At 33.4% G+C, this 13451-nt stretch overlaps 1 protein-coding gene across 2 annotated transcripts in view; it reads right to left on the reverse strand.

Annotated features, from left to right (window-relative positions):
- GSPT1 (G1 to S phase transition 1) overlaps positions 1–13451 on the reverse strand; it is a 47672-nt gene that overhangs the window by 18811 nt on the left and 15410 nt on the right. Inside the window, exons 2-4 of one of the 2 annotated variants that reach the window (XM_051962891.1) lie at positions 1375–1419; positions 1228–1269; positions 228–455 (exon numbers count right to left, since the gene is read on the reverse strand). In XM_051962891.1, coding sequence (XP_051818851.1) covers positions 228–455; positions 1228–1269; positions 1375–1419 — 315 coding nt within the window. Of the gene's footprint in view, positions 1–227; positions 459–1227; positions 1270–1374; positions 1420–13451 lie in introns of both variants that reach the window. The other variant, XM_051962883.1, reaches the window with a different exon arrangement.

Genomic DNA, 13451 nt, shown 5'->3' on the forward strand with positions numbered 1-13451 from the left:
AACACTCGAGGTGATTTCATAGAAACTTAATGTTGGAATTACTATTAAAGTATTAAGTAGATCTTATCAAAAAAAAAAAAAGGCAAAAAAAAAAGGATTTGGCTATATACACAGATACAAATAAGTTAGGACATGCAAGCACTCAATGACTGAAATGCCATAGTGAACTGAATACTTTCATGAAAACAATATAATAATGCTTCAGCCTTTAGCCATTTACAACTCACCTACATGCCCAATGAATACTACATTTACATGCTCTTTTTTGGGTGCACCTGGTGGTGCTACCACAGATTTAGGTTTTGGTATTTCTTCCTCTTCCTCCATCATCATTTCTGGGACACTCTCCTCTGGAGGCCCTCCGTCTCCCAAAGAGCCACCCCCTGACTCTGCTTCACTAGGTTCTTCTTTGTGCTCCCATGATTCTTCTGGGGACATTTCTGTCTCTCCATTTTCTACTAGAAGAAAGACAAATGTCTTAAATTTATTTTTGAATTCACTTTAACAACAAACAACAGATTCTTTTTATAAAAATACTCACAGGAAAACAATTTCATTTCCTAATGTCCTGCCACATATATAAAAGCAGGAAAATTTCCACTTATTTCTGAAGTTGATAAGAGGTTTAAAACTGTTGGCTACTGACACCAGAAAAGTCTCAGAAAGGTTAAGGAGCATTTTCATAAAGGAAAAACAGTAAAGATGAATGTGAATTTTAAACCTGCTTAATTGTGAACACCAAATATTCTAACAGTCAAAAAACACATTGAAAATTATTTTAACTTAATGGGAAAAACAAATAAAAAGTAGGAATTCAAGAAGAAATTTATTGGACATTTTAAAAACTGTCATATAAATCTGATCTAAACTTCCATCAGTTTGGAATTATCAGAAAATATTAATGAAACACTGAAAGAAATAGAAGTTTTGGCCAAAAGCAAATTTGAACAAGTACAAATATTTTAAATTTACTTAACAGCATTCTACCACTTAGTCCTGTTGTTTTTATGATCATCACATTAACTACAGTAACATTCATATCTAATTAAAATGTTCCAAAACTAACTGAAAAACATAATATACATTTTACATAATCACTTAACAGCAAAGACTCAATTAAGCCAGTGCTCAATTTAGCCATTATAATATAACACTTACATTTGCACCTTAAATCTTGAGATTGAAAGTTTCATATTACTGTATTAATATGGTCAGAAAGTGTCTTACCAACAGGTTCTGAAACTTCCATGCTAACAGCTGAATTTGAACCTAAACAAGAAATTGAGATATAACGCACGTTTACAAAAAAATACCTATCCTTCCAACCCCAAAACAACCAACTTCTGACGAAGAGATTGCATAACAGAAAATTACCTTCATACAACACTGACTGTTCTTCTTGAGAAGGTTCCACAGGTGCTGTTTAATAAAAATAAGTTCTTGTTAAAAATATATGTAATTACTAAATTGTTCAACCTCCTAATTTTTTATATTATTGTTTTGCAAACTCTTTTTTAAATGGATTGTATAAATTAACTTGCCCAGGTTAGGACTAATCATCATCAATTACCAGAGGATGAACTAAATTTTTTCTATAAAATAAGTACAGCATGATGAGGAAGGAATACATTTTGTTTTGAAACGACTACTACTTCTAAGTTTCCCTTTTTAAAAAAGTTAAGCAAAATAGTCCAATAGAGGCTGCAGCTGACAGCACATGTAATATCACACAAAGCTCAATTTCTACAAAAGTCAATCTAGTTAAAGTACATAATTATGCCACACTGTAATAACTAAGCTAAATTAAACCTTATGAAAGCAAAACACATCATTTGTACAAGATGCTGTTCTATATTAATTATACACTTTTCCCAACATTTACAGAAGTGCTTACTACTCCAAAACTCTAGATTAGATTAGATTCTTCCTCATTTCCAGTTCTGTAGTTAAAAAATAATGCACAGCTTTTATAACTGAGTCTCAAATAACAAATTCGGGCATACTGTAGGAAATGAACCAAAGTTATTTTCAAAAATTAGAGAAAAAGATCAGAAGAGCATTTAGATATCATCTACCTCTTCATTTCACACATGAATAAACTGAGAGCCAGAGAAGTGAAGCAACTTGTTCAATATCAAACTGGTAGTTAGTAGGAAAGAATATGGGCTATAAAATATCTATTTTTGTATAAACCTGATTACTTACACACAGAGAACTATTCCTCTATTTTGATGGCTAAAAATAAATGAATAAAAGCTTAGAAAGAAAGAAGTTTGGGACCTTGCTATTCCACATATAAAGCCTTGTTTCAAAATTAATTTAAGTTGGCGCAGCAGACAGAGCACTAGCCCTGAAGTCAGGAAGACCTGAGTACTTCCTAGCTATGTGACCCTGGGCAAGTCACTTAACCCCAAACGAGTCAGCAAAAATAAATGAATGAAAAAAAAGAGCTTTGGCTCTCAATCACTAAAATATAAATAAAAGAAAAGGAAATTAAGTCAATCTCAAAATGACATAATAAAACCATTCAGAGAACATTAACAATACATTCTAGTATAAGTCCTTTTTGATGTACTAAGTAATGTCAGGAACTCCACTCCAAGATCCCTTTCTTTTTATTATTAGAAAGGATAGATATTAGGCATAAAGAATGAGATGATAAATAAATTGGAAGAGCATAGGATAGTTTACCTGTCAGACCTGTGGAAGAGGGAGGAATTTATGACCAAAGAAGAACTAGAGATCACTATTGACCACAACATAGAAAATTTTGATTATATCAAACTGAAAAGTTTTTGTACAAACAAAACAAATGCAAACAAGATTAGAAGGGAAAAAATAAACTGGGAAAACATTTTTACAATCAAAGTTTCTGATAAAGGCCTCATTTCCAAAATATATAGAGAACTGACCCTAATCTATAAGAAATCAAACCATTCTCCAATTGATAAATGGTCAAAGGATATGAACAGACAATTCTCAGACGAGGAAATTGAAACTATTTATAGACATATGAAAATATGCTCCAAATCATTATTAATCAGAGAAATGCAAATTAAGACAACTCTGAGATACCACTACACACCTGTCAGATTGGCTAGAATGACAGGGAAAGATAATGGGGAATGTTGGAGGGGATGTGGGAAAACAGGGACACTGATACACTGTTGGTGGAATTGTGAACACATCCAGCCATTCTGGAGAGCAATTTGGAACTATGCTCAAAAAGTTATCAAGCTGTGCATACCCTTTGATCCAGCAGTGTTTCTACTGGGCTTATACCCCAAAGAGATACTAAAGAAAGGAAAGGGACCTGTATGTGCCAAAACGTTTGTGGCAGTCCTGTTTGTAGTGGCTAGAAGCTGGAAAATGAAAGGATGTCCATCAATTGGAGAATGGTTGAGTAAATTGTGGTATATGAACGTTATGGAATATTATTGTTCTGTAAGGAACGACCAGCAGGATGAATACAGAGAGGACTGGCGAGACTTACATGAACTGATGCTGAGTGAAATGAGCAGAACCAGGAGATCATTATATACCTCAACAATGATACTGTTTGAGGATGTATTCTGATGGAAGTGGACCTCTTTGATAAAGAGAGCCTTAATTGATCAAAGATGGGCAGAAGCAGCTACACCCAGAGAAAGAACACTGGAAATGAATATAAACTGCTTGCATTTATGTTTTTCCTCCCGGGTTATTTATACCTTCTGAATCCAATTCTCCCTGTGCAACAAGAAAACTGTTTGGTTCTGCACACATATATTGTATCTAGGATATACTGCAACCCATTCAACATGTAAAGGACTCTTGCCATCTCGGGAAAGGGGTGGAGGGAGGGAGGGGTAAAATCGGAACAGAAATGAATGCAAGGGATAATGCTGTAAAAAATTACCCTGGCATGCGTTCTATCAATAAAAAATTATTTAAAAAAAAAAAAAAAAAAAAAAAAAAAGAAAGGATAGATATTTACTATTAGCCCATTTGCTAGAGCAAGACCAGGAAACAAGAAGTGCCCTAAGCTTGACACAACAACAATCCTTTGAGGGTCTAGATGATCTCAAACCACAACAAAATTCCAGAATTGTTTCACACTAGTATCAGATGGTTCCTGAGCTTGGATAAGCACTTGTGGTACCCATGTTCCGATCATGAATTCCTGCTACGCTAAACTTTTCTCATTTTTACATTATCCTTCATTACCAGGGCTATAGCTTACTATATTATCACAAGTGTACATACTAAGATTTGGTCACACTAAATTGAGTGTCCTACTAGAAAGGACCTCAGCACGTGTGTGCTCTGCCAAGCTTTTGCTTTTTGAATCACTGTTAGCTCACTTGTTTTATTTTTAGAGCCAACTGTGCTTTTGATAATCTGTATGAACTCTGACTTTTTTCAGAGTTAACAGCAGTTGCAAAATTTCTATGACTCCAAGGTCATTTGTTCTCAAGATTGAAAGTAATAAAGCTAGAGAAAATGTTTTCAAGTATATAGGTATTACTCCTAATTTAGCAACTGGCTAGTGACATATATTTCATGTTTCTTAGGTCCCATTAAGCAAAAGTGACACTATGAAAGCTACGCCAAGAGAATAGTCTGAACAACAGACTAATTCTACTGTACAAAGAAGAAATAAGCTAAGAAGACGTAATGCCAACAGGTTGAATACTTGATAATGAATTATTTGACCATTACAACCCATTAATAAAGACAAATACAAATGATTATTAGTCCAATGTTGTTCCAATCTGCTTTTTATCATGATTTATCTAGCTGATATTGTAAATATCTATCCTACTCCACTGACAAAGAAGACTCACCAATGAAGAAAGGAACTGTATCCATCTTGACATTCTTGGTATAAATAAAACCAGAAGACAACGAATTTACAGAAAAATAGGGTATTTAAGAGATTCTCCTTGGGGAGGCTCTTAAAAGAGATAGGAGAGCTGGTTTTTGTTTTTTTTCTTCCCTCCCATGAATGCAAAAGCAAGAAAGTTACTTATGTATTCATTTTGTATTGCAGAGTTCATGATGTTATTCACAAAAAAGATACCCTGAAAAAATCTGGACACTAAAGGGACAAACAGTCAAAAGATATGAACAAACAGTTCTGGATGGAGAGAGCTAAAGATGATAGATTAGAGGCAACCAGCTAAACTCCCTCCATATTCCCTTCCAAAAAATGTTAAAATGATACATCAAATTTTTGGAGTAGCAAGTTCAAGGTAAGACATTTTTTTCTACCTAAGAAAACTTAGGAAGTTGGCAAAAGTTTTTGACACTGGGATAAAAGCTTATCTGGAATCCAAAAATGGTGACAGGAAGAGTAGACATAGCAGCAGCTGTTAAGGGTGGTAGGACAATTGGTCAGAAAGATAATAAAAACCCCTTTGCTGGCACTAATTGGCAACTTTATTGCTCAGGCATAGTTCTGAGTCCCATCTTCAGAACAGAGAGCAGCACTGGGGGTCAGTTACAAGGAAGCAGGAGCCCTGTCATAGTTTCAAAGTAAAGAGAATAATAGAACTTGGGGCTGAAGTAAGGATAAAGAACAGAGTGCAAAACAGACAAACACTAATCAACTCTCTTCCAGGATCATACCATACTGGAAGCACGAAAAACTTGAAAATTCCTAGAAATGGTTCTGAAAAATCAGCAGAAAAAAGCCTATAGTTTGGCATTGTATCTCCCCATCCCAACGTGATCAGAGCCCAACATTAACATGAATTCAAAGTCAAGAAATATGATGGAACAATGACCAAACAACAAAATCTAACCATAAAGTGATTACAGTAGCAGGGAAAACCAAATCATAAACTAATAAAGGAAAAAAAATGTGAAAACTAGCCACAGAATCTCAAACAAAAAATTGCTCACTGACTTCAAGTCTGAGAAGAATTCCTAGAAGAATTAAAGGAAGAAATTAAGAGTGAAAGAGAAAGAAGTTGGGAAAAGAGAGTAATGGTAATTTGCCTAGGGTCCTAGCCAGTAACCAACGGAGCTGTTAAATCCCACAGGGTGTGACCTAAACCAAGTTCTCTGTGTGCGAGTGTATATATGCAAGTAAAATATACATACATACACATATAATACATACACATATATTCAATATATAAGTAATATTTATAGAAAAATACAGTGATCTAACCATCCATAAGGGCTGACTTTTGGTTAAAAGTATGCATCTACTAACCTTGTCATTTTTTTAACTTTGAAAAGTGCAGTGGATAATCTAAGCTTTATAAATCAAATCAAATAACCAATGATAGCTTATGTGGAAACCTGCGGGAAGAAAAATCACACGGCTATTCTGTATTATAACCCAATGCAACAGAGCTATCTTTTTTAGCCAGTCTAAGTGTGTGCCAAAGAATCTCAATGGACTATTTGTTACTACTAGAAGAAGGGAAATGAATGAACATTATTACCTATGCAAAAATATACTTGATATTTTAATAATATCTCACTGATAGTATGAAGTCATGAAAATAGAACTACTGAAAAATGCAGAAAAAATATTTAAAAACATGTGAATGTGACATAATTTTATTAAAAGGGTTCCCCTCCCCAATTTTATTTTATCATATCAACCAGATATGTATTAACTGCATTAGTATTATTAATTTAGTATTAATTGTACCCACCATAAGTATTCTTTGTTATATTGCACCTCAGATTTCACCATTTACAGAATGTTAAATCTAAATAGGAATTCAAGCTATGATACAAAAATCTTGATTTGCAGAATTTTGAATCATTGGACATTCCTTTTCCTCTGTCTCCTACTTCTCTGATAGGACCAAATAGCTATGGGCAGCAGCAATGTTATCTTCAAGAACTTCAATAACTGTAACCTGCCCACTCCGATTGCTACCAAAGCTGCCTCTACAAGTCCAGTTTTATAGTGTTATAATTGGTAGCAAAAATAAAATAAATATTGGTGCTGCTAAATATAAGATTGAAGATCATCTAGCAATTAAAAGATGATTTTCCACTTCTGTCTCAGCCTTCCTTGAGCAGTTCTATACAGTTTTATTTGCTGTTCTTAGACTCTGATGCACCAGATTGGCAACCTAGCTGTCGTAGGTTAGGAAATTATTGGTTGAGCTCAAGTATGTACATTTTTACTTTAGAAAGATTCTAATGATTTCATATTAATAAAGACAACTTTAAATATTTAAAAAAAAGTGAGAGGGGGCAGCTAGGTGATGCAGTGGATAGAGCACCAGCCCTGAAATCAGGAGAGACTGGAGTTCAAATTTCGCCTCAGACACTTAACACTTCCTAGCTGTGTGACCCTGGGCAAGTCACTTAACCCCAATTGTCTCAACAATAACAATAACAAAAGTGAGAGTGATGGATGAAAATTATGAAAGAATAATTAACAGCTTGGTAAAGAAAGCACAAAAAAATAATGAATATTGTCTTAAACAGAATTGGTTTAGTGATTAAAAGGTACACAAAATTTACTGATAAAAATCACTTCTTAAAAAACAGAATAGGCCAAATGAAAAAGGAGGCACAAATATTCACATAAGAACTCCTTAAAAAGTAGAACTGGTTTAAAAAAAAGGGGGGGGGGGGGACAAAATCTCAAAAGAAAATAATTCCTTAAAAATTAGAAGTGGGAAAATGGAAGATAATGACTTCAAGAGACATCAAGAAACAAAAGTCAAGAGAGGGGAAAAAAATAGAAAAAAATGTGAAATATCTCTTTGGAAAAAATATCAAGGCAAAATAATTTAAGAATCATAGGATTAACAGATTTGGGATCTGCATCCAGAGAGAGAATTACAGAGACTGAATACGGATTAAAGCACATTTTCTTTCTTTTGGTTTTCTCTTTTGCTCTGACTCATATGGAAATATGTTAAAAATTATTGTACATGATATATAACCTATATCAGATTGTTTGCTACCTTGGGGAGGAGAGAAGTTAACAGAAGGAGCAAAAAAAAAAAAAAAAAAAAAAGGAACTCAAAATCTTAAAAAAATGAATGTAGAAAACTATCTTTCCAATTAATTGGAAAAATAAAATACTGAATTAAAAAAAATCATAGAATTGCTGAAAGCCATGACATCATATTTCATGAAATTATCAAAAAAAAAAAAACAAAAAAAACTGCTCCAATCACTTGGATTCAAAGAGTAAAATAGACATTGAAAGAATCTATTATTTACCTCCTCAAAGAGATTCCAAAATGATAATTCCCAAAATGTTATAGCCAAATTTCAAAGCTCTCAGGTAAAAGAAAAAAATACGAACAGTCAGCAATTAACCATTCAAATATTGTGAAGATGCAATCGGGATCACACAAGAATTAGTGGTTTCCACATTAAAGGAGCAGAGGGCTTGGAATATGATATTCCAGAAAGCAAAGGAAGTAGGATTACCACAAAGAATAACTTACTTAGCAAAACTGAGTATGTTCTTTTCAAGGGAAAAAATGGATATGTGATGAAATAAGAGAACTTTTATGCATTCTGATGAAAAGATCAGAGCTAAATATCATGTGATATTCAAACACAAGAGTTAAAAGAAGCATAAAAAGGTAAAGCTGAAAGAAAAACTCATAAGAGAATCAAGAAAATTAGAATATTTACATTCTTTTATCAGAAGATAATATATTAACTCTTAAGAACTTTAATATCAGGATAAAGATGATGAGAGTCTTCCAAGACAGATATAGGTGTTAAGTCGATTATGTTGAGATAATCTCCAAAAAAAAAAAGGAGAGGGATGCATTGAGAGAAGCGAGGTAGAAGAGGGTAAATTTTCTACATAAAAGAGGCATGTAAAAAGAGATTTTAGAGTGGAGGGAAGGGGGAACAGACAACGCACGTAATGCTTGAACCTCACATAGAAATTGGTTCAAAAAGGAAAGAATATATAATAATCAATTTTGCATAGAAATATAACTTGACCAAGAGGAAAACAAAAAGAGAAGAAATGAATTTTTTTAAAAAGCGGGAAGAAGAATGATAAAAGGCAGGAAAATTAAGGGAGGTCGTTGTTAGAGGCAAAATAGACTTTTGAGAAGGGATAGAATAAAAAGAGAGGGAAGAAGAAAATAGAATGAATGGAAATACATAGTAATTACAACTGTAAACTTACTCTTAAATGGAAGCAGATAGAATGGATTAGAAACCAGAAATCAATAATATGTTGTTTTTGAAGACACACTTCAAACAAAGACACATTCAGAGTTGAAATAAAAGGCTAGAACAGAATGCTTTAACTTAAGTTATAAAAAGGCAAGGGTAGTGAAAAGAGAACTAGTTAAGAGGGATAATCAGGGAAACTTTAGAAAAAAATTGTACTAGAGACAATGATGTAATAGCAAAAAACTTTGCAGCAAATTTCTCTGAGAAAGCTCTTATTTCTTTGATATAAAATGAATATAGTAATTGAGTAAAATATATAAAAATAAGACGTTCCCCAATGGATAAATTGATATAAAAAGAAAGTTTTCAATGAGGTGATTCAGGCCAATTCAAATAGACTTGTGACAGAGAGAGCCATCTGCATTGAGCGATATGACTATTGGAACTGAATGAAGATCACAACTCAGTATTTTCACTTTTTTTGTTGTCATTTGCCTGGTGTCCCCCCCCCTCTTGTTTTTTTTTTCCCCTTTTTGATCTTATTTTTAGGGGGATATAAATGTGGAGATACGTTTAGAAGAATTGCACATGTTTAACCTATGCTGGATTCCTTGTTGGGGGAGAGGAGAGAAGGGAAGGAAGGAGAAAAATATGGAAGATAAGGTTTTACAAGAGTGAAAGTTAAAAATTATGTTTGTATGTATTTTGAAAAATCAATGCTACTATAGTCATGAAAAAATGCATTCAATCACTATTAACTAGAAAAAAGTAAATTATAGTAGTTTTTTGTGGTGGCAAAAAACTGGAAATTAAAAAGATACCTACAAGAACTGATATTAAGTAAAGTGGGAAGAACCAGGAGATCACTGTATATAGTAACAGCAAAGTTATTATGATTACCTATGAAAGATTTGGCTACTCTGAACAATACAATTATTCAAGTCAATTCCAAAGGATTCATGATGAAAAAACGCTATCCACCATCAGATGAACTTTAAAAACTTAAGTATAATTTCCGCACTTTCTTGCTTTTTCAAAAAATATACCTAATGTGGAAATGTTCTGCAAAATTTAACATGTATAACTGATGTCATTGCTTGCCTTTCCATTGAGTGGCAGAGATGATGGGAAAGGAGGAAGAAAATTTAGAACTCACATTTAAAAGACTGTTAAAAAAATAAATTTTAAAAACATAGGTAAACTTTTTATAAGAATTGCAAATAATTAACCAATAAATATTACTCCAAATCATTAATAGAAATGCAAATCAAAACCTTTAAATCTTCATCTCAAAGCAATAAATTTGAAGTCAATGTTAGAGAGACTGCAGTAAGTCAGAGACACAACTTTACTCTTGATGAAATTTGGAATTAACCCCACACATTATGGAAGACAATTTGGAATTATGCTAAGAACTCACCATAAAATCCATATCCTTTGATATCTAACTACCAGGCATATTATCCAAAGAAGTCAAAGATAGTTCCTGCCTACACCAAAATATTTATAGTAGCTCTTTTTTTGTAGTAACAAAAAACTGGAAACAAAGTAGCTGTCTATCAATTGGAAAATAACTGAAAAAACTATGTACATATTGTAATGGATTATTACTGCACCATAATAATTAATATAAAAAACATAGTAGACTTATAAAGACATATTGAATTAATACTAAGTGAAATAAAGCAGGACAAATGTACACATTAATAATACAAATGGAAAAAAAGTAATATAATTATAACTAAGTTCCCCCAAAATTGGATATAAGAATGAATTGGAAGCAGAACAATGCATATACTACTAAACTTGATTATTTAATTGATTTACCTAAACTATTTTATCCTTTTTAGAGGGAACTATTTGGTAGAGGAAACAAAAGGAAAACAATACAAAACTTAATTGAAGCTTAGACACCCAGTATCTGTTGTAGACCATAAAAAGGTTAACTAAAAAAAAAAAATGTTCTGTAAGATCTCCTATATTAAATCAACAAATATTTTGATGATGGGCAATGACTTCAATGCAAAGGTGAGCCTTAAATGAAAATGGCAAAAAAATGGAAAATTTTTTTAATGACTAAGGAAGATTGTGATCTAAAGGAATACTCCCTTCAAGAATTAGAAAGTCTGGGGCAGATTAATAGTGCAGTGGACAGAGCACCAGCCCTGAAGTCAAGAAGACCTGAGTTCAGATCTAGCCTCAGACACTTAACACTTGCTGGCTGTGTGACCCTGGGCAAGTCACTTAACCCCAATTGCCTCAGCAAAAAAAAAAAAAAAAAAAAAAAATAGAAAGCCTGGCATAATGAGGACTAAGCACAAAATGACATCACAAATCAACCTGATTTTTAAAAATATCACAACATCTTCCTGATACAATCATATTATATATATGTTGCATAAACTGATATATGCACATACAAGAACTTTGCTCCTTAGGGGTAAAAATTATTTAAGTTTTTATTTGTAACCTTAGTGCCTAACAGTGCCTGAAACATAAAAGTATAAACTTAATAAATATTAACCAACTAATTTAGTGGGAATTACTTTCAAATTATTTCTTTGTTTATACTTAAGACTGACTTATTAGGGGATATTATCCAAAATTCTTTTCTAATTACAGTTTTGAAGGGCAACAATGTGGCGCAATGAATAAAACACTAAGCTTAGAATCTGAAAACCTGAATTCAAATCTGGCCTCAGACAATTTACTAGCTGTGTGATCCCAAAAGATGAGTGAAGAAGGTATTGGCAAACTACTCTGGTATTTTTGCCAAAAAAACCCAAATGGGTAATGGAAGAGTCAAAAGTGTTTTAAATGAACCACTAGCTGATAAATATTTTTATTACAAAGATGTTTCTTACAATGTTATTTGCAATAAAATTTTTAAAAATTAATATTAAGTGGAAAACATGAATTCAGAGGTAGAAATCATTTTAAAGAGTTTTGATAAAGAATTCTTGGGCAGGATTTTAGTTCGGACATGCCAATTCAACCTAAACATCAAAAACAGTCAACAAGCCATTAAAGTGCCCATTATGTATGCTAGGCACAGTTTTAAGAGTAAATGATATAAAAAAAAAAGAAAAAGGGACAAGATAGCTCCTGCTTTAAAGGAGTACACAATTCACGGGGAGACAAAGTACAATTATGTACAAACAAGACATAAAAATAATCTTAAAGGGAAAGCACTAGCATTAAAAGACATAGTGAAAGTCTTCTTGTAGAAGGTAACATTTTAGCTAGAATTTGAAAGTTAGTGAAACTAAAGGATTACAGAGGAAAGACAGAAATATGTGGAGACAATTAAGGGAAAAACCCAGGATTAGGAGCTGCAGTGTTGCATGGGAGAAGGACTGCAGCATCACTGGAAGGTAGAGTACTTGTTGTTCAGTCATTTTTCAATTGCAGCTAACTCTTTGTGATAGACCTCATTTGGGATTCTCTGAAAAGATAGTGAAGTGATTTGCCATCTCCTTCAACTCATTTTACAGATGAGGAATTGGGGCAAACAGGATCACATAGCTACCAAGTACTTGAGGCCAAATCTGAACTCAAGATTAGTCTTCCTCACACAGGCCTGGTGTTCTATCCATGGAGTACATGGATGGGTACAAATTCTAAGATTATAAAAGCAGGAGCCAGATCATAGAATATAGAATTACATGTTTGATCCTGTTATTCCCTGAATTATTAAAAATTATTATGCTATGCCCTGAATAAAATTATTACGGCCAATTCCCCCCTCCCCCTCCCTTTCCTTGCCAATTGGGACTAAGGGAATTGAGTTAGAAAAGAAGCCTTAAAATACCATTGAATCCTAAAACTCCAGGTGCCTTCTCTAAATCCTTGCTGGGATAATTCCCCCTCTTTTTGAGTATTGCCCCTTGCCTTGCTGTCTCCAGCCCTCAACCTTCTTCTCTTGAACCTTATCCTATCACGACTAAATTATGATCTTTTCCTGGAATTAGGGCTTGTCCCCTCACCCAGTATCCTCACCCCCCCCCTTTCATCTGCCTTTGTTTCCCTTATAAGATTGTAACTAAGTTCCCTGCTTCAGTTGCTCACTACTGAATGCTTCGGACAAGAGTCCCATGCAGCCGGCTAGTCTTGGTTAATCTAAAACTCTCCACAATTAAAATGATTAAAAACCAATCTCTGTCTTGCCTCAGTTTTTCTGGCATTACAATCCTACAGATAATAATGAGTCTTTGGAACAGGAGGCCAATGTCACTGGACAGCAGAGTATGTGGGATTAAGTACTTCAAACCAAATGCAAAGGAAAAAAAAAAAAATCAACTTCCAGATTTCTATTCAATTTAATTTTGTGCATGCAT

This window comes from Antechinus flavipes, chromosome 1, assembly GCF_016432865.1.
Source record: "Antechinus flavipes isolate AdamAnt ecotype Samford, QLD, Australia chromosome 1, AdamAnt_v2, whole genome shotgun sequence".
Classification (NCBI taxonomy): Eukaryota; Metazoa; Chordata; class Mammalia; order Dasyuromorphia; family Dasyuridae; genus Antechinus; species Antechinus flavipes.